The 26,214-nt window shown below is 36.5% G+C and overlaps 3 protein-coding genes and 1 long non-coding RNA gene across 6 annotated transcripts in view; 2 read left to right on the top strand and 2 right to left on the bottom strand.

Moving 5' to 3' along the window:
* Positions 1–12,898, bottom strand: part of myom2b (myomesin 2b) — a 32,745-nt gene extending 19,847 nt beyond the window's left edge. Inside the window, exons 1-19 of one of the 2 annotated variants that reach the window (XM_024296255.2) lie at positions 12,791–12,898; positions 8,714–8,817; positions 7,141–7,198; positions 6,821–6,975; positions 6,659–6,745; positions 5,594–5,682; positions 5,248–5,298; positions 4,923–5,087; positions 4,222–4,383; positions 3,765–3,906; positions 3,305–3,504; positions 2,413–2,466; positions 2,177–2,304; positions 1,875–2,058; positions 1,614–1,788; positions 1,394–1,515; positions 1,129–1,316; positions 844–970; positions 557–735 (exon numbers count right to left, since the gene is read on the bottom strand). In XM_024296255.2, coding sequence (XP_024152023.1) covers positions 557–735; positions 844–970; positions 1,129–1,316; positions 1,394–1,515; positions 1,614–1,788; positions 1,875–2,058; positions 2,177–2,304; positions 2,413–2,466; positions 3,305–3,504; positions 3,765–3,906; positions 4,222–4,383; positions 4,923–5,087; positions 5,248–5,298; positions 5,594–5,682; positions 6,659–6,745; positions 6,821–6,975; positions 7,141–7,198; positions 8,714–8,796 — 2,349 coding nt within the window. In that variant the 5' untranslated portion in view covers positions 8,797–8,817; positions 12,791–12,898. The remainder of the gene's footprint in view (positions 1–556; positions 736–843; positions 971–1,128; positions 1,317–1,393; positions 1,516–1,613; positions 1,789–1,874; positions 2,059–2,176; positions 2,305–2,412; positions 2,467–3,304; positions 3,505–3,764; positions 3,907–4,221; positions 4,384–4,922; positions 5,088–5,247; positions 5,299–5,593; positions 5,683–6,658; positions 6,746–6,820; positions 6,976–7,140; positions 7,199–8,713; positions 8,818–12,790) is intronic. The other variant, XM_024296256.2, reaches the window with a different exon arrangement.
* A 2,339-nt stretch (positions 12,899–15,237) lies between these two features.
* On the top strand, positions 15,238–20,224 carry rnaset2 (ribonuclease T2). Its single transcript, XM_024296370.2, has 10 exons — positions 15,238–15,374; positions 16,016–16,093; positions 16,242–16,296; positions 17,937–17,986; positions 18,094–18,151; positions 18,558–18,622; positions 18,718–18,831; positions 18,962–19,007; positions 19,126–19,200; positions 19,280–20,224. The coding sequence occupies exons 2-10, from the start codon at positions 16,023–16,025 to the stop codon at positions 19,472–19,474; spliced, it is 729 nt and encodes a 242-aa protein (XP_024152138.1). The 5' UTR covers positions 15,238–15,374; positions 16,016–16,022; the 3' UTR covers positions 19,475–20,224.
* Positions 20,225–21,144: 920 nt separating this feature from the next.
* The window catches only part of rps6ka2 (ribosomal protein S6 kinase, polypeptide 2), a 20,730-nt gene continuing 15,660 nt past the window's right edge, over positions 21,145–26,214 (top strand). The window contains exons 1-2 of one of the 2 annotated variants that reach the window (XM_024296156.2): positions 21,145–21,807; positions 25,163–25,279. In XM_024296156.2, coding sequence (XP_024151924.1) covers positions 21,703–21,807; positions 25,163–25,279 — 222 coding nt within the window. In that variant the 5' untranslated portion in view covers positions 21,145–21,702. The remainder of the gene's footprint in view (positions 21,808–25,162; positions 25,280–26,214) is intronic. The other variant, XM_024296157.1, reaches the window with a different exon arrangement.
* The window catches only part of LOC118598190, a 1,381-nt gene continuing 915 nt past the window's right edge, over positions 25,749–26,214 (bottom strand). The window contains exon 2 of the long non-coding RNA XR_004947311.1: positions 25,749–25,916. This is a non-coding gene — a long non-coding RNA (uncharacterized LOC118598190). The remainder of the gene's footprint in view (positions 25,917–26,214) is intronic.

The raw sequence follows: 26,214 nt of genomic DNA, 5'->3' as shown, positions 1-26,214 counted from the left end.
AGCCTTTAATCTTGATAAAGGCATTCCACATGACCAAATGGTCAGCACAGGTTATCACAGTTGTTTTCCAAGGGTGGACTGCTACATAACAATTGACAAACCTTTGCATTTATTTAAAATAATTTTAAATAGATAGTGCTGTAAAATATATTCAAGAATTCCCCAAAAACTAAGACATAGTCTTGATTTTTGCTTTGGATGTTGCTGTTTTTTTTTTAGTTTTTTTTTTTATTTTTTAATGAGAAATAAAGCACATTTTTATTGATTCAATACTTCTTAAAGTTCCTCATTATATCAGTGTAACTGTTTATGATTATAACAGAAATACAGATAGGGTACATAGAAGTTTATTTTTTGGTTTTTGTACACTGTACGGCAAAACAAAAATTCCACTACTTCTATCCACTAGGTGTCAGTGTCATACAGTTTGAAGTAATGTTGGATGTATTTTAGTATTGAAGCTTGGCCACAATAAAATGTTTTATTAAAGGTGCTATTTGAGAAAACAATTAAAGAAGGAAAACATACATGAAGGTTAATTTAAATTTGAACTCACCTTCAAGAAGTGATGACTGACAGCTGCTTCATTGGCAGTAACCCAGTCAGAGGAGTCTTTTTTAGCATACTCAACATGATAACCTGTGATTGGTCCAGAACCACAATAGATAGGCTCTTCCCACTCGACAACCAATGAATTATCTCTCACTTCACAGAATGTCAAGTCATAGGCTGGGCCTGCATGACAGAAGAAAAGAGGGATGAGAAAAACATTGAAAAATGTGTGGTGGTTGCAGATATTTTATGTTAATTTTGAAGTATCATTTCAGTCAAAGCACAACACACCTGGCTCTGGCATTCTCCATGCCTCACAAGTAAAGTCGGTCGAATGTTTGCAAGCTGGTCCAAGGCCAGCCAGGTTGGCTGCATAAACTCTGAATTGATAGACAGCTCCCTCAGTCAAGCCTTCCACCTGTCAATACATGACTACTTTAGTCAAATCATGGTTACGTTTAACAAACAGGATTTGCTGCTTCAATTTTCTATAACTATTAAGAATCTGTTGTTTGAAGGTTTAACTTAAAAAAATCAAAATGACATCAGAATTATCCAGTTCAAACTGAAATGCACCTTATAAAGTCTCTCATGGACCGGTGGGATGTGAACCTCCCTCCACAAGGTTGTTCCACTGCGGCGTTTATCCACGTAGTACTCTTTGACCTCTGAACCTCCTGAGTGAAGAGGCTTCTTCCAGTTCAGAACCATTGAGTGACCATCACAGTTCAGCAGGGCAACGTCATAGGGAGCAGAAGGGGGTGCTGTAGATACAATTTGTTTTTTAAATATTTTTTTTATAAGATTTTACACATCAGAGGAGCAGTATGTTAATACTGACTTAGAGCAGCTTTGACAGTGAGAGGTGCAGATTCCTGGGATTCGTCACTGAGGCCCAGTTCATTAATGGCCTGGACACGGAACACATATGTTTGTCCTTTGGTCAGACCGCTAACCACAAATCTAAAGGAAAAGTCAGCAAATGCAAAGCTTGTAACTACAGTTTTTGTTATGTATCAGTTTGCTTTAGAATTAAAGTCTGTGTTTTAAGAAGAACTTACTTGGTTTGCTTGTGAGGTTTGTGGTTAGCTGATGTCCAGTCTTTAGACCCAGCCACACACTGATCAATGTAATACCCAATCAGGTTGTTGGGTTCCTTTGGAGGAGCCCACTGGATGAGGACAGAAGTGTCTGTTTCTCTTGTAGAAATCACTTGACCAGGAGCAGAAGGTACACCTGTGGAGAAAGATAGAGAAACTTGGACTTATTCTGAGGAGTGATCATTGGATGTGCAAGAAAAGTAAAACAGGTGGCAGACAGACCTTTGAGTTGAAGAGTTTGAATCAGTTCAGTTGGCTCTGAGGGCTCGCTGGTTCCATGCATGTTGGCAGACAAAACTCTGAATTTGTATTCTTTCCCCTCAGCCAGGTCAAAGACGGCGTAACGGGGAGATCGAATGGGCACCTGGGTGTTAACGCGCTGCCATGCATTGCTGCCTGCCATGAGCTGTGGAGACACGGATCGAATGAAAATGGTTCAAGCAGAACCTCATCCTTTCCCATATTCAGACCTAAAGATGTACCATCCATTTAAACCCTCTAGTTATAAAATAAAAGTGGCTTACCTTTTCTAAGTAGTACCACATGGGAGCCTTGCTATAATATGGAGGAGATTTCCAGCTCAAGACAACATAAGTTCTGTCTATTTCACACACTTGAACTCCTGATGGAACACCAGGGGGGTTTCCCTCAGCTACCCAGAAACAAAAAAACACATATATTACCAGCATTATATCGAAAACGAACCTCACAGAACCTATATTTGCAGATATGGTCCACAGAAATTTTGACAAATTCTCACCTTCTTCTACCTCGTGGTAGGAGACAACATCCAGCTGTCCTCCGAGCTTTTTAGCTGCAAAAGTAAAAAGACTCATGGTTTGGTTCCTAGAAGCTAAACTACTACAATTATTCACACATAATTTTCTAAAAAGTACTGCCATCGCTGAACTTTTTTTAGGCCGTGCAGACCCGGGGGAAAGGGTTAAGGTTAGGATAGAGTTTGGGTTGGGGTTTAATATACCGAATGGTTCATGCACGCAACTATGTCTGAAAAATTCACACATCTAAGTGCATGACAGCCAATGGGACTTTAACTTTGAATAGGTGGGACCAACAACAAATTTTAACCTTGGATTAATTTAAAATAAGTGCGGGCAATGCTGCAATGTACAACTTGGCTACTCGTATCACGTTTGGCCAACATTAATAAATAAGATGCTTTTGTTTTTGTTTTTAAACTTTTACATTAATCAGTTGATAGTCTTCTGAAAAAATGGTGTCTCGTAACTTCTGTTATGAAGGATTTGGAGATGTCGCTGGTGGTTTAAATTCAGTGGATAAAAGGAACCCAATGAAGTACATCCAATCCATGTTGTTAGAGCAGCTGCAGAGAGTAGATTTGTTCTCAGCCACATGTGAGACAGAAATGTGGCAAAGATCTACAGTGCAGTCGGGTGAGCATGACCAATACAGCTGCAGAGCATTTGTAACCAGTCTCATGGCTCTCATTAACATGCTAAGGCTCATTCCAATTTAGACAGTAAATCATTTTAGCACAGAGGGTAATGCACAGTAGCTAGAGATTAGTAGAAATCGACTCAATCTGCAATCTGTACATCTATATCGTGTTGAAAAAGTGATTGGCAAGCAGGTCAAAAGATAAGACTTCTCTGCAGGAATGTTAAACCCACCGTGGAGCCTCTCAAACTCTGTCGGGTCCAGTGCAGCAATGGGGTCTGACATGCGGGAGGGTTTGCTAATTCCTTTGGAGTTGACAGCTCTGACTCTGAAGTAATAGGAGTGTCCCTCAAACAGTCCTGACACTGGGTATTTGCAGATTTTAATGGGGTGGTCATTGCACTGGGTCCAGTTGTCAGTTCCAACCTCACATCTACAAAAATGTACAAAAGAAAAAAATTAACATGAGTCTGAGATAACGCACAATAATGAGGCCCAGCGGACAAAAAGTTTATTACTTCATTCTGTCAGTAAATTTATTTACTTTTTTCTTTTTATGTTAACCATCAATCAATGAGTTTACAAAATTGATGATAAGTCAATATAATATCTCCATAGTGCAGCATTAGCTAAATATGAGTCTTTTTCTTTGTTAAATTTTGTGCTTATAGTATCAATTTAAGCAGCTCCTACTTGTCTACAAAGTATCCCAGGATTGGGCCCTCTGTAGTTGTGTTAGGGGGCTTCCATGACACAATGACATAGTCTCTGTTGGCGTCATGGATCTTGATGTCCATCGGGGCACCAGGTGCACTTGGAACTGGTGGAGGACCATCTGTAAGTAATCAGATAATTGTATTAATCCTTAAAGAGAAATCACTTCAGGAATCATTTGATCTGTGTTTGTAGGAGCAATGGCATTTTACTTTTTGACATCAACTGTGATAAAAGTATATTTTAAAACACATTGATTCTAATTTAAAAGTGAAGGTGTGAAGTGTGACAAAAAAAATGTCAGCAAGAATGAAAGGAAAGGTGTAGAAGATTGTTATGAGAAATAGAATCAGATTTAGATGAATAATTCTCTATGGAACCCCATAAAGGGTCAACAGGCAAAGACGTTCTGAATTCCTTGGTTAAAATATCTTACCTGCCACTGAAACAAAAGCACTGTGTTCTGCAGTGCCTCCCTTCGTGACCATGCGGAGAGTGTACAGGCCTTCATCATCCTTGTAAAGATTTGGAATAGTCAAGGTGGTGAAACCTCTGCCCGTTTCAATCTTTACCCACTTAGATTCAAACAGACGAGTGTCTAAAAAATAAACAAAAGTACATTTTAATTCTTAAAACTCTAATTATGTGCTCCTCCATGAACTTTAGTACACTGAAGGATATAAAATAAATAGATCAAACATGGAAATTCACTTTGACTTCTCATTTATTTCCCTTTTCAATGACTGGACTAGACTTTTAGTTCTTCTGGTTTTGGTATCACTTTTTAACAGTTTTTGTCAAATCCTGAAGTGTTTGATATGCTTTTCTAAAGCATCTTTAAGACAAATTTTAGAGAATACAGGACCCTTCCCAGCCTAATTAAAGGTTTTATGGACCTGTTTTCAGTTATTAATGTCTTCTTCTTGAGTCTTAATTGGATTATCGCCACCATGAAAAGAATATTTACTACTCATGACATGATGATCCTGATTTAAGCACATTTTTCTGTTTCAGCCTTGAGCACCATTGTACTGTCTTAAAGGAAGAGCACAGATTTCCAAAGTGTGACAGCCCAATCCTCCTTAAAACCCCCAAAAAAGGCATCCCCCTTCTCCAGACAACCAATTTAATACTTACCATCTCTGTACCACTGTGCCTCTGGCTGAAGGTTGGCCAGGTTTGGGTTTAAAGTCATGGTGGCAGACAAGGTGGCAGATTCTCCCTCAGTGGCAAACACCGGTCCAAACTTCTCCACAAATGTAATGTTGATCTTTGTGTAATGAATCTTGGGAAGCATGGCAGCTTTGAGGCAAAGAAAGACACCGTCAGACAGGGACTTCCTGATAAACTGTTGCATTGAAAAAGGAATATGAGTAACATTGTGTTCCATAAACAGCCATTTGAATTACATTATTCCATAAAGCTGAAGGAAGTCTGAGCTTTGTCATAATAGGACACTTACCTGTAAAAGGTAACCATGCATATGGACTAGACTCCTCCTCCTCCTTGTATCCTAAACAGCATAAGAACACAGAAAAGTTTTTACCATGATTGTAGATAAATGTTTAATTTAAGAAGAAAAATGCTTTAATGTGAATACAAATCACTAAGTCGTGCAAATACCAAAGTCACTGAACTAATTTTTTGTATTTGGATAAATAACTACCCAATAAAAAATTACTTAATTACATAAGATCTTATTTTAAATAATCAGAATATCAGGTAATTATTATTCTTAAAGTTACCTAAGATATTATTCTTTAGTTAATGGTTAAAGTTTCTTCACAAACATGACTTTTATAACTTACGCTTTACAATGATAGACGCCTGGGAGGAGACCTGCCCATGGGAGTTTCCCGCCACAGCAGTATACTGAGCTGTGTCGTCAGTTGTACATCTACAAAAGAAAACGAATAAAACAAAAAAAGTTATAAGGTGTAAGACTGGCACATTCTAATGTAGCAGCTGTAACATATCTTTAAGGATCTCTACTTACTTGTAAAGTACATAAATCATGTAATTGCTTTTTCTTTTTTTTGCATGGAGATGAAGCTTTGTACAAATGATTAATTATAGTCTGCCTCAGTGCATCAGGTAGTCTGGACAAAAGTCAACAGCTGACCAGAAATTACAGATGCTGTGAACAGCCCACCTTACAAACACAGTTAAATCTTCATTTTTGGACAATTAACTACATTTTTTTTTTAATTATGCGTGTAGATTGCTTTAGCTAAATGTATGCTGCCACAAATGGGGCAATAGCATGGAAACTTTGTTAAATTTAAGACATATTTGATCAGATTTCACAGAAATATTTCTGCAGTATAGGGCAGTTATAATCTCATAGCTGTCCTCTTTCTTGTTCTACTACTTTTATGGTTTGTTTGTTTTTTGAATCTTCTCTTGTGTTTTTTTTATTATTATTATTTTTACAAAATTTTTACATTTGAAGGTTAGATATAAATTTTAAGAGGATTCAATTCTTATTGTATCTAACAGTCTTTTTGTTTGCACTTGTGTGATCCTTTCAAAGTGTGATGACTGAAAAACTCCTGGGGTATCATGTGGCACTGAGGTAAGCATCTCAACAGCTGAGCTGCTGAAGAGCAGAGCGAAAGACGCCTGCACGGCTCCGCCAGCGAACCCTGAAGCTGCATGCACACTCTCAGCTGACTCAAAGAGGATTATTTATCCCAAACTTTTTACTAACTGCAGATGTTTTACAGTGTTTAGTGCATGTTTTAGAATTTGTTTCTGTTGCATTCAATCGATATAATCAAAAAGGATTAGGATTATCAAACAGGTTTATAGTTCAATAATTTAGTATTATTTAATTATGCTGAGGAGTTAAAACAAAAACAATGGGAGCTCACTTTGGTATCTCAAGGGAATGGCTGTCTCCTCTGGCTTCAACCAAATACTTTCCAGAGGACAAGTCCAAGATCACACCGTCTCTGTACCTGAAATGAAATATTTTTTGTTTAAGTGAAAGTATTAATTTGTCTTTGAATTCCTATCATAAAACCTTTACTTACCATTTAACAACTGGCATGGGAAAGCCTTGAACAGTGCAGAAGAGTTTGATTGGAGTATTTTCAAACACAGTGTGGGATCTGAGTCTGACCAGGAACTGCGGTCCTCTGATCATGGGCTCCTCACGCACATATTTATCCACCATCTTTGCTTTTACCTAGCAAGGCAAGTAGGATACAAAAATTATTAGAGAAAATACAAATTAAAAAGATACCAATGCTGCAACCTTTTTTTTATTTTATTTTTTTTACATTCCGTTTGAAAAAACTAAATTAAGAGTTAAACAGATGTACAGAAACCAGTCTGGATAAAGCCAACTCACAACTTCCTGGATCCGAGCTTGTGTTTTATATTCGTATCTTTCCTCCATAGTCTCAGAGCTAAAGGAAGAAAATGTACATTACTTTTACTAGCAAAATAAGTAAGTAAAGAATTGCACTGCAAAGAGCCTTTGCACATGATGTTTTTTATTTATGTATTTTTTTTACAAGCAAATCTCAAGTCTTTTTTATTGATCCAATAAAACAGAGTTTGGACATAAAGTAAAAGAAACACTTTTCATTTTTCTAAAAGCATGTGACACATGAACAAAAAGAGTTACTGATTATTTAAAAAAAAATACATCTATCATCATATCTAAATGCCATATAAGGGTTGTTCAACACATTTGTAATTGGGCAGGTTGGGTAAAAATTTAATTGGAAATAATGTGACACTTGTGAAAAAAAAATTAAAAAATATATTTTTGTCAGATTTTAAATAAAAAAAACTTTTCCTTATCTTCGCACTGCTTTTTTCATAAGACATTGTGAACCAAAAAAAAAAAAAGACACTAACCTTTATTCAGTTTGGGGGAGAAATGCATGTTATGCACAAAAACAAAGGAAAAATATTCCATTCTCAACTTAATAGTCCACTATTTGTGTAATATTGAAAGTTTCTTTTCAGTCTGACTAGCATTTTATCTGTGAAAACATGCAGCATGCAGACAGATGTATTACTGACAAAAATGTCAAATCCTACAAGATACATTCACTTTGGTTATTATTAATATAATGTAGCCTTCATTTTTTATGCCACACTCCACATTTAAAAAGTAGACCTATAAATAAAAAATGTTCAGTTATGAAACTACAAATATGAGAGTAGCCTGTGTAAAAAAATCGACATACACACATAAACTAAATAGATAGAGGTGTTTCTAGTAGCATTAAATAATCATAATAATAATAAGTCCAATTAAGACAGATATTATGAAAAGCAAACTTTGTTTTTGCATTAAAATCTCTATTTATCTTCTTTTTCTATATAAAAAAAGTTATTTCTAAAGAAACACTGAAAAATGTTAATAGTTACACTGACAAAAACTGTTTGTATATCAAACCAAAAGTTTGCTTGTCTTCTCAATGCTTGTTGAGGCATATGGATATCTGTGAGTGTTGAGCTACAATCGCACAGCCTGGCCAGAATTCTGCTGCGCCAGGTCTTTCATACATTGGAATAGAGCTGTGAAAGAAGAAGCCTGGAGCAAGAGTTGCTTCTCTTCATCATTTTAACATTTCACACCAAGCCTCTTCCAAATGTAGGACTAGCACTGGTAAACAGCTGAAAAAAAAAAAAAAACCAAGAGGAAGAAGAAGCCCCTCCCATCTTGTCCAGTGTGACCACCATGTGCAATTAATTAGCGCGTCAAACGCCTAGTAGGCTATATACGTAGCTTCAAGCTTTGATTAATGTTAGCAAAATTGTTCTTGAAAAGAAAGCAAAAGCTTAATTTGCATTTTTAGTGGCAACAAAGTAAAATTCTAACTACTGTTATACTAGTAAAAATGTCAGTAGCCCTGTCGATTATATTTTCCAAGTTCTGCATTAGCCTTTGCTAGCAGCTCTTGTACCTGCTGTACTCTTTAACCACACGCTGGCTCTGTTTGTGGTGGTATTCATGGTTGTAACTTCCACTTTTAAGTCGGAATGACATGGTGGCACAGTTGGCACTGACCTGTAGAATAAAACATGCACACATAATGATAAAGCGTGACTGTTATCAAAGGTAAAGCAGTGACACAGACAAAAGCTACTTCGTCATAAACAAACAAAAAAATGATATCTTTTACACAACACGTGAAAATTAAAAGTGTAATTAAAAAAATGTACACTAAAATTAAATCTTAAGCTTAATGACTTGACTGTATATGAGAACTGGACTGAGTGACCTCTCCCGATCCAAATAAGAGATAAATAGCTGAAATCCCATAAACTTCCATAGAGAAATAAACAGCTATTATACATTCATTATACTTGTCAGAAAAACCATTCTTGCTCTGCCACTTTTTAAACGTGTTCTTCTTGATTAATTTTTTCCTGATATTTTTTTTTCTGTAGTGCAAGTTATTCCAGTAATAAACTGACCAATCAGATGCCTCAATAAAAGATGGTCTCACATTGAACGTTCAAAGCATACTTCTGCTTTCAGTGGAAAGCTGAATAGAGTAAATGGAGTGGTCTTTCAAAATTCTTGCTCTTGATTGGAGAGAGTGGTTGCCATAGAAATGTGCATTCAGACCAATCGCTGCTTACTGACAAATTTTGGTTCTAACATGCCAATGGCCATAAAAATGGAAATGGATCTGACTCAATTTTGTTGGAACCAGATACAAGTCATTTTGATTGGGTGATGTTAGACTCACTTGGTCCAGTTCTCTTATAAAGTAAATGCTTAAACCAAAAAAAATGCTTTATGGTAACAAATAAAAGCTATTTTTTACAAATGTGATTTAAATTCAAGCTTTGATGCCATTAGTCAACATTCACCTTTTAGCTTCTGATTACTTGTCCAGCTTACTTTAGGCCTAAGTGTTCATTTAAATTGCAATTTAACAATTTAAAGTGTTCTGTAGATCTCTTACTTATTTAACTTTTAATAACCAAATCCCAACTGTGACTTTACAGTTCTAAACTAAGCTTGAAGGTTAGAGCCTGTGCAATGGCTTTGTCCATCTTTCCCACACATCAAAAAGTAAGTATTCACCTGCAACATAAAGAGAACTCTCTTGGAATTTGGCCTAGTAAAACTTTTTGATGAGGACTTCTAAATATACATACACACCGACACGTTACACTGGCAGTACCATGACTGACAAAGAAGGTGAGACCGCATGTCCTCAGCACCAACATATAAACACAGATGTAAACGAAGGACAAACTTTATACTGGATTTTTACTATTATCTGTTAAACCTATGATGTATTTTTTTCAAGAACTAATAGAAATATTTTTTACCATTTTGATTAGTTTACCTATTGGTGAATCAAAACTTCAAAATGGAAAACTGGAGTTTATGTAAATTACTTTTTTCTCTCCCTCTAATTCTCTGTTTCCACTCAGATACAGCCAAAAAAAAAACACCAATAACATAATGCACTGAAAAAACTGAAAAACTGAAGCGCAGCCAATATCTAGTAATTAACAAGTTAAAAACTTGGCTGCAAAAATCTTACAGTGCACAAGCGAGTGACAATAACACTGACAATTACTACCCAGAGTTGCTAATCATCAGCAAAATAGTCCTGCTGAGAAAGGCTTTTTAAAATGGAGCATCCTATCCAACAAAAGACAACTTTCATCTAATTGTTCCAAGTTTAAATTTCTTTTTATCCTATCTTATTTTGAAAAGCAGTTACTTTTAACAAAACAAGTCAACAAAACATTTTTCTTTAGACTGCACGTTTCATAAAATCTGATCTCTGCTCCACCTGGATTGACCTCCTAATATGCCACAATGCCGCTCACATTTGAAATACTTGGAGCTTTACAACATTAGCGGTACATTCAGTGGTAATGCTGAAGACAACTTAAGAGGCCGGTCAGTGGCCAACTGCTCGTGTTTCACATTCGGAGATGCTCAGTCCTTGTTTGCGGCTTGAACTCCTTGAAACAGATTATCTCCAAGTGTGACAGCACACACTTTGAAAGTGATGCAATCACATTTATTCTCTTCTTTATGAATGACATCAAGCTGTATGCTTGTGTTGTGGGAGATCTCAACCCTCTATCTCAACAAACTGCACAGCAACAGTGTCAGAAATTCTCTTGGACTAAATCAACAAACTAAAAAATGTACTAGAAGTGTGACAAGTACGTTTACAACAAATCTTGACTTCAAAATGCAACAGAGCAGACGATCAGCACAGTCACATGACCTTGAATTCCCACTGCTGAGAAAATACCTCAGACTGGAAGAGGAGAAAGAGGAACCATCTGAGAAGTCTCTCCATGTATGTACAACTTGTGTGCTGAGGACACACCTGATGTGTTATTGACCTGTACTGCCAGAGTTAGACAAGACTAGTCGACCAGAAACCACAGAAAATTGGAGCGACGCAGAAATAGTCTCTGATCGCAAGAAAAGTAGAGACTATAGTCTAGAGAAGGTCGAGATGTTTTAAAATAGTTCAGCACATAACTAGAGTCAGGAACAGGGTATAGCATAGGGTAGCAGGGTATTTCAGCTTGTGTGGGATGGATGTCCTGAAATCAGAAAATGAAATACCACACATAATTAATTACCTTAAGCGATAGAATTTAATAAAAAGGGCAAAACAATTAATGCACTAGCAAATTTGGACTCAAAAATGATAATGGAAGTTGACCAGACTCAGTAGAGTTAGAAAGAAGGCTCGAGTGGCAGAAGACAAGTAACGGAACAAATATCTTGTATTACAGTCCCTTGTTGCATCATTGAAGGGGGACAATATAATAGCTGTTACATCATGTCATCATTAACAGAGAACAGAAATAAGTTCAGATGAAATGTGACGCTCTTCCCGCTGCTGCACACATCAACCTCAGAGTTAGTGACACATGCTGCATCACATTCCTCTTCCATACTTCTGTCTTCCTAGTTTCAGTGTCACTTCAGCCAACACCAAAGAGTTACTCCCTACATCTGTCACCGGAAAAGAAAACATGAAGGTGAAACTACACCGTGGACTAGCTGACAATCACAGTTATCATCAAAAGTGAAACCAACACAAAAGATTTCCAACCCTGCATATTATCAAACTAAAATACATCAAACTCTTTGAGAACTCTGGCCACAACACCCCCTCCTCCACACATGCATCACAAAAGGAGAAAGAAAAATGAAAGCACCAAAAAATTGTGCTTTTTTTATATATTTGAAGCAAAGACACAAGTAAACAATGATCATACATTTATAAAGCTATGAAATGATGTGTTCCTTTTGCTTAAAATAAGAAAAAAATTAGCAAAATTTAGTCAAACTGTCATAGCAGCACTCTTATATTATTCTCTGCTAATAATTTACCAGCAAATACAGCAGCAGCATAAATTTCAGCCAAATGACACCTGAGCCTCTGTGTCCTTAACTGTAATCCTCCCAAATTTACTGGCATTAGCAGTAAAACTCACACAATCTGATCTGATATGATGGAAGATCTGCGTATCTTAACCGCACAAATACAAAATAGTACATTTAAATTGCACATTTTTTTTAATTATTCTTATTTTATGTCAATTAAGTTTGTTATCGACACATTTAAGTTCTAGAATTTAGTAAAAACTAATTATGTAACACATTGACAAGAGTGTGTTGTTCCCAAATTATTATTTTTTTCCCATTTTTCGTCTTTCTTAACTGATAAATTTCACAAAATCTATAAAATTTAGGTATGGATTCCACAAGATCCAAACAAAGAACATTTAGATTAACGAGAAAACATCCCTCTGTTAATCCCTGACTAATCCTAAATCCTCTTGAATAACTACATATCCTTTACATTTGCAGCAATACATCATTCATCACTTTTAAGGATCATTAGCTACAGCTAAGGATCTTGAGACGTCTTTAGGTCGACCCACCCTCTACACTCAGATCTGACCGGAAATTTGATGCAATTTCTCATAAAAAAGAAGAGATTACCGGAGTTAACAAAGTTGATTTTATTTCTTACCCCTAAAGATTTCCCTTTCACCAACCTCGGTTGTCAGCCTGAATCCACAGGGAGTCAGCCTAAACCAAGAGCCGTATCAGGCCAACAAAACCACCACCCGTCTTCAGTTGCCCCCCACCTGCCACTCCTTGACACCTTATAAGGAGAGGGAGATGCCTATATATAACCAGTATCTTCAAGACATGTCCCCGCTGCATACAGTAGACTAGCTTACTGACTTTGTTGATATATTTCAGCCTGCTGATTTATGACATGACTCCAAAACCCAAGTTATGTAGCAACTAACGCAGGACCAGAAAAATGTCAATAGTGGTGCTTTTTAGGTGAATAAATGCACTTTTAACTCCCAACTTTACCTTTGTACATAGTGATCCTTGTACAGTAATTTGATAAACATTTTTATTTTTTCATCCTTTAAAATCAAAGTTAATCATAAAGCTGTTACACTATCACATTGAACTGAGATGGGCATTACATGGAAGAGAATTTTCTCTCTTTCCATCTTCATTAAGCTGGATCTTGAAACACTGTCCCACACTGATATTGGGCCAAGGCCTATTTATAAAACTAGCTACAGTTACAGCAAGACTATTCTTGATGCTGAGGAGCACATCTTACATTTGAGACAAAATCACGTGACTGTATGACACAGGGTTTCATTTGACACTATGAACAGGAAACTGTGTGTGGAAAAGAAAGAGTGACGTCAACAGATGGAAGTAAGAAAACAAAACCACACAACTGGACTGATGGCCTGTTTTGTGGCCTGTCAAGTTGTCCACCTTCTGTAATTTGCTAAATGTAAAGAATGTTACAATCATATACGTTCGGCAAAAAACAAATCTCAAAATAATTTTAGTTTCTCTTTTAAATACGTTTTCCCCCATCCAGATCAGTGCTGGACAAGAAATATTTTTGAAACTGCAAAATGGCATTTAAAAAACAGTGATTAATTGTAATAGAATAGAATAGGAAAGCAGATGTTGTTTAATTTTAAATATATACATATTTGAGTTGCATAAACATTATTGCACAACTATGATTTTTTTCTGTACCATTAACTAAAAGAAAATTTGCCACTTTTTGTGGATTTTACTTAATTTAATTCAGGCAGTTACCTTTCCTTTGCCAGTTAAAAACATGATTTGATTTAATTTTATTATTTTTTTCTTCTTTTTAGTTCCAATTAAGACTTGAGTGCATTTTAATGCTTAAGTTTAAATGTTCAAGTATGCTCAAGTAAATGTGTCTACGCAGAAACAATTCTCTATTCACTGCACAAAGATTAACCAGCATTAAAAAAAAATGTTATTTGGGAAAATTTAATGTAAAGTGTGTTATTTATCTTCTTCAAAGAGAAATATGTGTATTACATTTTATATCTGAACAGTTTTTATTAAAAGGTATAAAAAATGTTTTACTATTAATTTTCAAAAAAAAAAATATCAAATGACAAAATACTTTACTATGTATTTTTCTCTTTTTTAAAATTGCTATCAAAAGCATAACAGGTGAAGATTCAGTTGAGACATAAATAAAAAAGAATCAATAGAAGTAAAAACCTAAATTCACTGTTTAACATTTCTGATCAAACATTAATACTGTAACACAGACATCGTTCTATTTCATTCTAGCATATTACATAAACTTCAACTCTATGTTTTTTTTCTTTGAAAGAGTTTCCTCTCTTCTGTCAAAACCTATCAATCAAACTTTAAAAAACAGAGGGGAGGAATATGTCACTCTGACCTTTGACATGTAAGCTTTAACCTATGACCCACAGAAGTGGCTGCCACCTCCTCAGTTTGGACATTACTCATCTGGTAGTACAGTAGTAGTGCTGCACTTTGACCTGTGTACCTTTGTGATAAAAAAAAGACAACTTGTTTTGGCTGGGGGGGTATTCACTGTACAGTTTTCCACTTTTGTAATGACATTTTGTTTTCATCTTGTGTGATTTAAATTAGTGGATTGTTACATTTGCAGTTATATATTAAAATAACATACTTCCCACAGTTGAATGCTATAGTCTAGACACTAATGATGGGATAATAATGAGTGAGTAGTGGGTGACAACATTTCAAATTTACATACTTTATGATATTTCAGCAAACATCATAGGGACATCAGTTTTATTCTAATGATTATGATGTAGTTGTGGAAAGAACATGTTCAAGAATGGGGAAAAAATGAGGAAAAAAAGGAAAAAAGAGTAATAGCGCCCTCTGCTGGAATATTCTTTCTCTTCAGACCTTGACGTGACGGGACATTATTTTATATCTGAATTTATTTTCAAACTGAATACCGACTTCTGATCATTTTACTAATTTATTTACTTTTTAAATCATAAAATCCAGCAAGTCAAGCTAAAAATAAAAACTGAAACATTTCCGGACCTCTTGTTTAGAGTTTTGAAACGTGATGACGTAGTCATGAGCGGAGCTCACGATTGGTTAAGGTGATACTCCGGTAGCTAACCAATGTGGTGGTGGGACAGTAAACAGTAAACAACCGGCTCTTCCCGGTTTGCGCTTCAGTTCTTTTCCTGCGCACACGAAAGTTTAAGTTAGCTATTAGCTACAAGGTAAGTTGATTTAAAAGTTGTTTATTTTTTTAAACATCGAGGCTAAATATTCTAGCTGTGCTTTTGGATTTAGACGGTAAAGATTGTGTCAAAAAACTAGAAGACTATGTATACACAGCTATTTTGACTATGGTCACACTACCTTTAAGTACCAAATAAGTACATGTGTGTTGAAAATGTAGGAACGCAATGTAATTTCAGCAAATAAGTGCAGAAAACATAATTTTGTGTACAAAGAGTCGTGTTTTTACTTCGTCCTTTTCCGTTAAGAATCGGTCAACTCCGTGAGTGGTCAATTTGTCAGACGCATTAAGTTCCTCACGGCAAAATAAAAGCAAAAATAAGCGAGAACTAAGTTTTCTTAAAATAAAAAAAAAATGCAAATTTATTTAAAGCAATTATAAGTTTATGTGTTTACAAAATGAATAAATTAAATGTGCATTTCATTTCATGTATTTATGATAAGTGAACTCTATGGACATCCATGAAATCACATGCTTTCTTATTGTTACAGCATGAGATAAATACTTTAATATTGCAACCTAATCCAACCAAGAATGTCTTTGGGGATTTTCTTATCTTGTCTTGGGATCAGATGCAGTTTGGAAATCATTAACAGAGGAATGTAAATTGTGTTTAAGGTGAATCATGAGGCTCTACATTCTTATTCTGGTGTCCGTGTGTGCATGCGTGTCCTGGGCTGCTGTTATTTCACCTCAGTAAGTACAGAACAAGCAAACCTGAATGCCTTTTGACAATGGCAAATGTCTGCATTTGCTCCAAATATTTTATACTTGCCTTCCTTCTCCAAATCATGTGTTTCTGTACTGAAAAAGTCTCATCTGATTTGAAATATGTGTGTTTCAGCCACATGTGGAGCAAACTGATCCTGACCCACCATTGGCCCGAAACCTTCTGCTCTGTGAGTTTCTCTCATTTACTCTATGTTGCATTCATTATTTTACACATCAACTCTGAAATTATTATTTTTTTTATTTTCAACACAGCAGATTAAACAGTTAAATCCCAAAGTTTTTTTTAACAAAAGCAACTCATCTCTAAGATTTTAGAGAAGCAGAGAAATAAGGTCTCACGCATTAAAACGAGGAAGTGAGACAACATTTTTGCTGTTCCTACAAACATCCATGGGATTCTTCCTCTTGTGGTTTTCAGCATGACTTTAGCATCAACAAACTTTCCTGAGATTTCTGTTTTTTTCATAATCCCAGCTGATGCATAACATATCAATGTATGAGGAAGTTAAAGAAAAAAATGAGAAGCGCGTGAAAGTCATCCATCCTTATTACCTGTAGCTGCCATTAAACATTTAATGTTTGGGGAAATGTATACTGCTGCTCACATCCTCTGAGGAACAAGCATCCTTGATGTTAAACACTGACTACACAGCAGTCTGCTTTCCTGGTGTTACAGCCTGAAATACATATTTTAATTTTGTAATAACTTTATAACAAATTTAACAAGATTTGGAACAAGTTACTGTCTTCATTTTTTCATTGGTCCTCTTATAAAGCCAGAGGTCATCTTCATTTTTTAGAGGTGGTGTTAACATGAGATGTCTTTGATATCTCAGATGCATATCAACAGAGTACTGCCGCTAATTAATTTGATGTGGAATTAAAAGCTCATGGGCTTTTGCTTTTACCTTGGTGGATTTACAGTTGCTAAATTACTTGTAGAGCTAGCCCAAATTCCATGAAGGTGTTTGATCTATCTTGTTAAGAACTCTTAGAAGAAACATCCATGCTGTCAATTAAAAAAAAACATATTTGTCAAAAAAACAAAATGTAAAGAAGAAAAATAGAAATAATTGTTTATTCTTAAGTTTTACTTTAAAGTTTGTCATTTGCTTGAAATCAGATCTTTTTAATTGTTTTGCTTTTTAAATCACAGTATCAACATATATAAAGGTGCTTGTAGTGCTGCAGGAGAAGTTATGATTAGCCATCAGACTCATAAGCAGGATTAACTCTGTCGTCAAGACCCAGCCTGTCGACTTCAGCACTGATCCCCTCGCTGTTAGCTGGGAAAAGAAAAATGCAAAACGTGTATTTCTTTGACAGCATGTGATGTCTGGGTATTGAGCTGAGTGCCAGCAGCGCCGTTTGATGAGGTTACATCAGGACTGCACGCAGGAGGATTAGGTCTCTGTTAGTTACAGCATAGGACTCACATCCTCTATTTTACGCTTACCGTGTTCTCCTGTGATTTTGTCAAATTCTTCTCAGTTCTGTGTTTAAAAGAAGCCATAAGAGTAACTTTACTCTGACAGGAATCCTAAAACACAAATGTAATTTTCCAAATTGTATTGTAATTTTTCCCTTCTGCTATTCAAATGAAAACAGTGTAACTTATTTATTACATATTGTAATAATATGTGTATTTAGGTTCAGAGATGTTAGTTAAACTGTTTTAAAGTGTCTTTAGTTTGTTTGATTTACCCTTTGTTAGTTAAGGATCATTATTTCAAAGTGTTTTTGTTTATATTTTCTTGTGTAGCAGAGTGATGTAGAATTATCAGTGATTTTTATGTATGATTACCAGATGGAGCACTGTCACCCAAACATCAGCTACTGGGCGATACATGGACTCTGGTAAAGAAATGTTTTCTGGTGGCTAATCCAAGCTGTTTTACTGTACAGGTGGTTTAAAAAAAACTTCAAATTGACTATTTATGTCTGAATTTGTAATGTTTTTTCAGGCCAGATAAGGGCATGGACTGCAATTCTTCATGGCATTTCAACTCTTCTCTGATAGAGGTATCATTCAGTGTATTCAAAACATATTCCCTTTAACAATGTGCCCAGTGGGAAAAACAGGGTTATGATAAAACAACTGATCCAACAATTCTTGCCTGTTTTTATTTGTAGTTAATTTTAGGTGTATACAGTTGCAGAAATGTTAATTCAACTGTTTTTAAGCTGTTTTTTAGTTTGTTTCATTTATGTTTTATTATTTACTATATTAATATCATTATTTGAAAGTGTTGTTTATGTTAATATTTTCTTTTGTAGCAATGACAGCTGTCATTTTTCCACTGTCATTTTCCCACGGTCTTGTGAATTTAAGTGCATTTTCCCCTTCTTCTTTTCTTCCGAGTTTGATTCTTTAGTCATTGTTTCAGCCACATCACTGCTTCTAATAAATAAAGCAAATCTGTTTTAGGATCTGCTTCCTGACATGAAGAAGAGTTGGCCTGATTTGCGTAAACCCACATCTGTCAGCTTCTGGTAAGTCTGACTGAGTTTATGTGACATGGTATTGACCTAACATTTTTATTTCTTGACCTTTCTATTTCCCTTTTGCTCACGCGGCTCTGTAACAGGAAGTACGAGTGGCACAAACATGGGACTTGTGCGGCCCAGGCAGAGTCTTTGAACAGTCAGCACAAGTACTTCAGCAAAGCTCTGGAACTCTATCACAAATTGGATTTGAACAGGTACACAACACTCACATGCACATAATTGTACATATTACTGTATAAAGCAACCTATCCTTTATTTGTCTGTGCTTCATTACTTTTTCGTTATAACAATGATGCATTGAAATGAGTGACTTGGTCGTTGCAGTGTCCTGGAGAAGTTTGGGATTACCCCCTCTGACAAGTACTACTCGGTACATATAGTTTATTTCATTCTTAAGTCTAACATTTGACCTTCCTTAGCACCATTTGTGATCCGCCTGTTAGTTACTGTGATTGCCATCTATTACTAAACGCTCCTCTGTTGTGCAGTTTTCACAAATTGAAGGAGTGATTGAAAACTTCTATGGCATCAAGCCGAAGATCCAGTGTGTCCATTCATCCAAGGTACAAACACAACTATTCAGATAACATGATCACAGTTTGTGGTTTTGATTGTATGTGCTTTTATTGTTGTCCCTACCAGACTGCAGATTTCCAGAGTTTGGGTCAGATCGAGATCTGCTTCGACTCGGAGTTCACGCTGATGGATTGTGAGAAACAATCAACGGAGGAAACCTTTGCTAAAGCGGGCTGGGACCATGTTGGTGGTGCTGACAAGGCTTCAGGATTCAGCGTGTGTGCTCATGACATCCCAGTGTATTACCCACCACTTCCTTGAACACTGATTTAAGTTGCAACAACACACAGTCTCATTTTTCAGAACATTAGTTTTACGTTTGTTGCAGACTAAGTTTACCTTTTAAAAATACATGGCACTTATGTCTCTTGTTCTTTTTGCTTTGACTATCCTCCATGGGCGGCTGAACATCTTCATTCTCACTGTCGGAGAATTGAGCCACATTTATTTTTAGGAGCACTAGGGTTTGTTTGTTTGTTTGTTTGGTATGACCTTTCACATGTGCCCAGACCTAGAAACAAACTGGTGCAAACCAAACAGCCTAAAATGAATGTTTAGTCTAGTGGAGAAGGCTTTAGAAAAACTAAATGCATCAGGATCATTTCTTCCTAGTTATGTTTTTGTGCTGCGTTTCATCATTGTTTCTTTTTGCTTGTGTTTGTGCCATATTTTTTCTTTAAGCAAATCATGAAAATCCTTATTGTTTATGAAAAACAGATTTTTCCATATTTTGAAGCTTGTTTGCACAGAAATGTGGATGAAGTGCACTTTTTGGGCAACGATTTCAGTCGCCTGTATTGACTTTCCCTCGTAACCTCTGTTGTTTCATGAATCGTAAACTACTTGATCCTTTTTGATTTTATTTTAATGTCTGAGTTTGATTATTTGCTAAGTATGTGCCTCAGTATTTTGCATTTCCACATTTGGTGTGTGTTTGTCAAATTTTCATTTGTAGAACATCCAGAATGAATTGAGAAATGTCAAAAAGCCTTAATAAACATGTCACTCAAATTCATGGCATTTTCTTTACTATACAGTAATTAGGCTTTTATCTATGCATTATGACTAGGACACTTTAATTTTATTTTTATAAAAAGGCTCAATAACAACATTGTATAATAAGGAAGACAAATAATAAATACTAAAGTTCCACACTTGTATCGTTTAATTTGCCATAAATGCATCATGGTGGAAAAAAATAGGTGCCAATCGCCTCCAAAAATGAGTAACTTTGAAGTTGGTGCTTTTTCTTGTCAATTTTGCTTATCTTAATAACCATAAAACCAACCAATCCAATGATGAGTATCTCATAGTCTGCCGGCCTGTGTAAATATGAATGCGGTGATCCCCTTACAGAGCTCTAATCCTGCCAGGACAAAGACACCAGACTATAATCCCGTCTCTCCGCCCACAACTCAGCACAACAGATTGAACACATCTGATTACATTTTTATTTGTGCCACAATGTGCCCAAACAACGGACATTCTGTACAAATGCGTCCCGCCTTCTGTCAACCTGGAGAAGGTCTAATCAACACTGATTTTCCAGAGCACTGGAGCAAAAAAAATGTTGACCTGGCTGAAAGGTTTTTGGAGAAAATGAAGACTTGGGTCAGTCATGGAGACATAATCTGTGTCCTCCTTTGACCCCACCTTTCATTAATTTGGTCTCTATTACCCCCCCACTCAGCTCTTATCTGTCTATGGTTATGTAACACTGCAGCTCTGCAAAGCTGCTGATGTGACAGATCCAAATACCTCCACGCGCGTGCCCGCATATGCTCATCATATCAATCAGATTACTCTGCCCCCCTCTGATTCCTGCTTTGTTCCTTCTTGATCGCCTGCTGCTGCAGCCCCTTCAGTATGTTGATCTTCATGCACTATGCATAAGTGATGCTCTGTAAAGGTGGTGCCGAGGAGAGTGAACAGGGGAGGCGGCTGCTGGTTCACATGTGTGACCTCACCAGCTGTTGCTGCATGCTGTTGGGAGGCACGGGGAGGGCGGGGTGGAGAGCGCGCACACACAAGTGTGACGGGTGACAATCTGTTGTTCTGCAGGGAGATGAGGGCATGCATGCACATGCATCAAGGGATGGACATGAGCACGCACACGCCGCGCCGTGAGGCGCCAGCGCGCGCGCACCTCTCCTGATTCAGCGGAACGGATCTCTTCGTCAGCTTTACGCACAGAACCCGCCGCTGCTGCTGCTGCTGCTGCTTCTGCTGCAACACCCCGCCGTGAGGCTGCGTGGCTCTGCAGCCCTGCTCCAACTCTGTCTGGCTGCAGCCTGAGGAGGGGGCCGGAGGTGGTGGGGGTGGGACAGGTGGAGAGACGAGCGGCGCAGGAGGACGATGGGTGAATTTTGAAACCAAGGAGGAGGAGGATGAAGCAGCAGCGGAGAAACTAAAGACGCGACAAACCCTGACCTCCCCTGTCAAGGGAATGCTCGTTATTATGGGATAGCTCCAAAAGACTCCTCGTTGTTATGGATACCAGCACGAGAAAATTCACAGTGCGGAGATGGCTCTCTATTTATCTGAAGAGCAAAGCGGCCCGCAGCAAGAACAGCGCCGGCTTCTGCCAGCTGGAGGTGAGTCGTTCATGTCACTGCTCCAAAACTTGAGTGATTTTCTGAAGGCATCCCACTGCACCACAGCAAATAAACACACACCTCAAATGTGTATGTAAAGAGTGCGTCATGGGAGTAGTTGTGTACACTGTTGGATGAGGATGTCTGCATTGTGTCTGCCTGCAGACACCACAAACAGGCATTATGGCAGAGTGAGACAGGCTCTATGGAAATGCAGGCAGACAGACAGACACTCTAACAGGCAAACAAGGCAGCAGGCAGGTTGTTGGATAAATGGATCCAGACAGATTGATTCAGCTGACAGCCTCAGCTGTGAACTTCTATAAATAGAACAAACAAACCAGCAGGGAAGACAAATAGACCGTGAGGTGTGCACTAGATCCACCTGCATGTATTTGTTCAGGTAAACTTCATGAGACAGTGGAGGAAACCCAGTGCATACAGTTGATGATAATGAGCAGGAAGTCATGTCTGAGTTCTAAAAGTGTCCACAGCACACTCTCTGTTTTGATTGTGAGTGCGGATTAATCTGATTGACCCTTCACCCGTGACCCGCCTACCTGCTTTTCTAAATGCAAAGGACTTACTGGTTTGCCAGACTTGCTCCTGTCCTGCAGTAGTGTGAGGCATGGCAGCTCCATGAGGGGAACTTCCCTGCTCATTCCGTCAGTGTGAGGAAGAGCTCAGCATCAAAGGAGTGTGCACACAAGCCTTAAATCACCACTCAGAGAGAAAACAACAGGGCCAACCAAGCAGACCAAAAAAATGACCTGTGCTTTTGTCAGTGGAGGGAAATCCCATGTTATTTATCTCTGTTTTATGTACAGACCAGTTTTATTGATTTCACACATACACAGTTTGCATCTTAGATAACTGAATAGTCAACATAAGGATTTGGCGCTCTTATTTATTTTATTTTGTTTATTCCATACTTATAGTTCAAAATTAATGTTTTATGTCTAAAATGACCCTAACAATATTTCAACTGAATATAAACAAAGGATTTAACTTACTGCACACAGATGGAGAAGCAGAGGGTTAACTGTCAGGCATGCAGTGAGGAGCAACACTTAATTAACTGTAAATCAATGGTTTTGGTCAAATGTTAAGCGTGCAAAATTAAGCCTTCAGGGTGGGATGTGATCAGAGGGCATCTCACTCTACAAATGAAACAAAGTTAATACAGAAAATTGCATCACATTTAAGACCAACTTTAATGCAAATCTTGTTTTTGGTGTTTTTTGCATACTCTTGTTGCTTATCCTCATGATGGAGGACATATTTAAAGAAAATTAAGATTAAAATGACATTCAGACAGAACTTCACAATGCCAAATGCACTAAATAGTGCACTTTATTGAGAGTAGTGAAGGAATTCACACATAGCATGTGTCCTGAAAAATTAAAAAAAGGTTTTAAGACTTAATCATAATCATAATTAAAAGACCACTGGGAATGCTTTAACAATAGATCAAAAGATGATCGGATTTTGAAGTTAGAATGCACATAAACACCCTAAATCATCACATTTGCCTTTTTTCTGGTGTTGTAAATCCTGATATGAAAAGTTGTCAATTATTGATTGACAACAATACGACACAATGCATTGTACTGGTATACACAAAGCTAAGAAATAAAAATGACCTCTAAGTTTGTACTATACTATTGTATAACTCATTGATTATTTTTGGTGAATAAAAGTAGTCCTTGAAAAATAAATCCCCTGATCTTTAGGTTTCCGGTGTCTGTTAATTTAGAGTTAATTGTTTTAACATGAGAAAGAATACTCAACTAATTAATTAATTAAGCAATTAAAAACTTCTTAAAACCTTTAGGAGGATTACTTTTTGGACTAATTAAACCAAAGGGAAAACTTTTACCCTTGTGTGTTAACAAACAAACAACAAAAAACATCCCAATCTAAAAAATGAAAAAAATGAATTTACTAAAAAATAGCAGAGATTTTAACTCCTTCATGCCTGGATTTAAATCCAAAAATATTCTTAAATGTTTTTTTCTGTATAAGGTGATGCTAAATTAACCAGAGTCCTGGAATTTATGGCATGTTGCTGTCAATAAGTTAATTATTTCTTCCCATCTACCAAGAATTGGGAAAACGTGTCCTTTATTACAATTCAGTTTTGTGTCATATTGTTTTATTCTATTTTGTTAAGTGATGTTTTTCAAATTTACTAACATTTCTTAGTGTGATTAGTTTGTGGCTCCTCGAGGTGACACTGGATACAAAAAAATTAAACATTAAAAAAAATATATATATAAACAAGAATAAAAAAGAACAGATACATTCTTTAAACATTAATTTAATATTACCAAGTTAACATTTCAAACCATGTCATGCATCAGCAGAATGTGCTGTATTTCCCAAACCCCCTGTTGACCATTGTGTTTGAGTCAAATGTAAGGCCATCTGTCCAACAGCTAAAGCTTGGTTGAAACTAGGTCATGTCAAAGAAAAAATGATCCCAAGTGTACCAGCAATTACACAAGAGAATGACTAAAGAATATGGAAATTCAAATGTTCACATCACTTTATGGTTTATTTTTATTTTAAATTCCTGACGACACACACACCAACACTACAAATCACACACTCATTTACCATGGAGTTTAATGCACTGATTTATTCATAAAATATTTACATTTGAAACAACCTCATATTAGTATTTTTTTTAAAACAGGTGGAAGCTGTTTTACTCCAAATAGTTTACACTCTTGAGTCAAGATGCAAAAAATGTTTATTGTCATCCCAGGACATTTACATGTTTGTGGTTCAGGATTATGACTCAGGTCCTAGTTTAAGGCCACAAAATGGCAAAAGGATTAAACAAGAATAGAATAGGATTAAAAAAAGTGATGAGCATTTGAAGCATGACAAAATATGTGTGTGTGCACAAGTATAGAGGAGCAATCTGTTAAAGATGCTGCAACTAGTGTATGATGGTTTAAGGACTGCACTTACGAAGAGTTAAATTTAGTTGTCTAGATCTGTGTGTGTGAGGAAAGGGAACCTGAAGAGTATGGAAAAAGTTTGACAGTTTTAAAAAAAGAAACAGTTTCTAAGTTTGGTAGTCTTTTTATTCCTCACCATTCAGTCTGAGTTATGATGCTGGAAAAGATATGTGCTGGAAGAGTGATTTTATCACCTATTTTCCTGGTTATGAAAAATCTAAATGTCTATTTGCTGCAAACAGATAACAGTAAACTTTATCAAAATCTTCTACATGTACAGTGGCAGAGAGTAGTGTATAATTAAACTGTAGTATTGCTGTAGTCTGATTGTTTCTTTAAACTTTCTCTTTAAATTTGCTGATAAAAATATGTGCTTTTATTTTTAGGACGAGAGTTTACTCAAGGAGATCGACATCAGCCACCATGTGAAGGAAGGTTGTGAAAAAGCAGATCCTTCTCAGTTCCAGCTTCTGAAGGTGCTGGGACAAGGCTCCTATGGAAAGGTAACGAAATGTACTAAAAACACATTTTTCCACTGAAAGAGCAACTATTTCTCCAGACTCTTGGAATTTAAGAGAAATATGGATGCAAACTCAACCATCTTTGACATTTTCACGAAAGATCATTTTTAATTCAGAACCAATTTGTCTTTAACCTTGTGCTATCCTAGGCATGTTTACCCTAAAAGTGGGGTCAAAAGTGGAGACCCCACTTTTGTTTAAAGGATTTTTTATCTTCATTGGTGTGGAAGACAAAATCCTGTCCACCTTTGTCATTGGAGGGATCACGTATCACTATAATGGTGAGGTCATCCGGATACCATGAGAGAGCACGAGGGTCCAAAGGTTTTTTAACCATTTATAAGCTTCCTAACACACAACGAGGTGTGCACACATATTGTATGTTGCTGGGAAGTGTTTCTTTTTTCTCTAGGATTTACTACTATGTTATTATGCCTTCAGTGGTTTAGACTTTTTTATTTTTATTTATTTTTTGGTTTGATGGAGAATTTTGGAGATTTACACAACCAAATTTTGATTTTATATGACATAAAAAACTATTATCAATAGCTTGAAAAACTACGAACAGTTGTTGATTGGCCTGTTTCACAATGTAAAAAAATTGCCTTAAGTCTGTAACCTTCAATGCTAAAAGAGCCGTTTGGACCCAATAAAAGGTCACAAAGTCCCACATCAATAATTACAATAATTTGTGGCCATTAAGTCATTCAGTTACAAAATTTAGGTTTTAAATATTACAATAATAAAATTCTAACAGTGTTATAAATTTCCTATTTTCAAGCAATTTAACTTTCTTTACTTTTGACAGGAGCACATACAAGTTCCTTTCAAAATAAAGTTCACCTTATGTCAAATAAGATCATCCTGCTGAACTAGACTTGTAAGAAGGTCAAGTCAAACATGACATTTTTCATCGA

The sequence above is a fragment of the Oryzias melastigma genome, linkage group LG3 (assembly GCF_002922805.2).
Source record: "Oryzias melastigma strain HK-1 linkage group LG3, ASM292280v2, whole genome shotgun sequence".
NCBI classification, from domain to species: Eukaryota; Metazoa; Chordata; class Actinopteri; order Beloniformes; family Adrianichthyidae; genus Oryzias; species Oryzias melastigma.
The sequence above is the reverse complement of the archived record's forward strand: the minus strand, read 5'-3'. Positions and strand labels throughout refer to the sequence as shown.

Excerpts from the sequence above, each read along its gene's own strand:
- rnaset2 (XM_024296370.2), top strand. The coding sequence starts at position 16,023 with ATGAGGCTCTACATTCTTATTCTGGTGTCCGTGTGTGCATGCGTGTCC. Across the intron at positions 16,297-17,936 it reads GGCCCGAAACCTTCTGCTCT|ATGGAGCACTGTCACCCAAA; the intron begins GTGAGTTTCTCT and ends TATGATTACCAG. Across the intron at positions 18,623-18,717 it reads CCCACATCTGTCAGCTTCTG|GAAGTACGAGTGGCACAAAC; the intron begins GTAAGTCTGACT and ends GCTCTGTAACAG.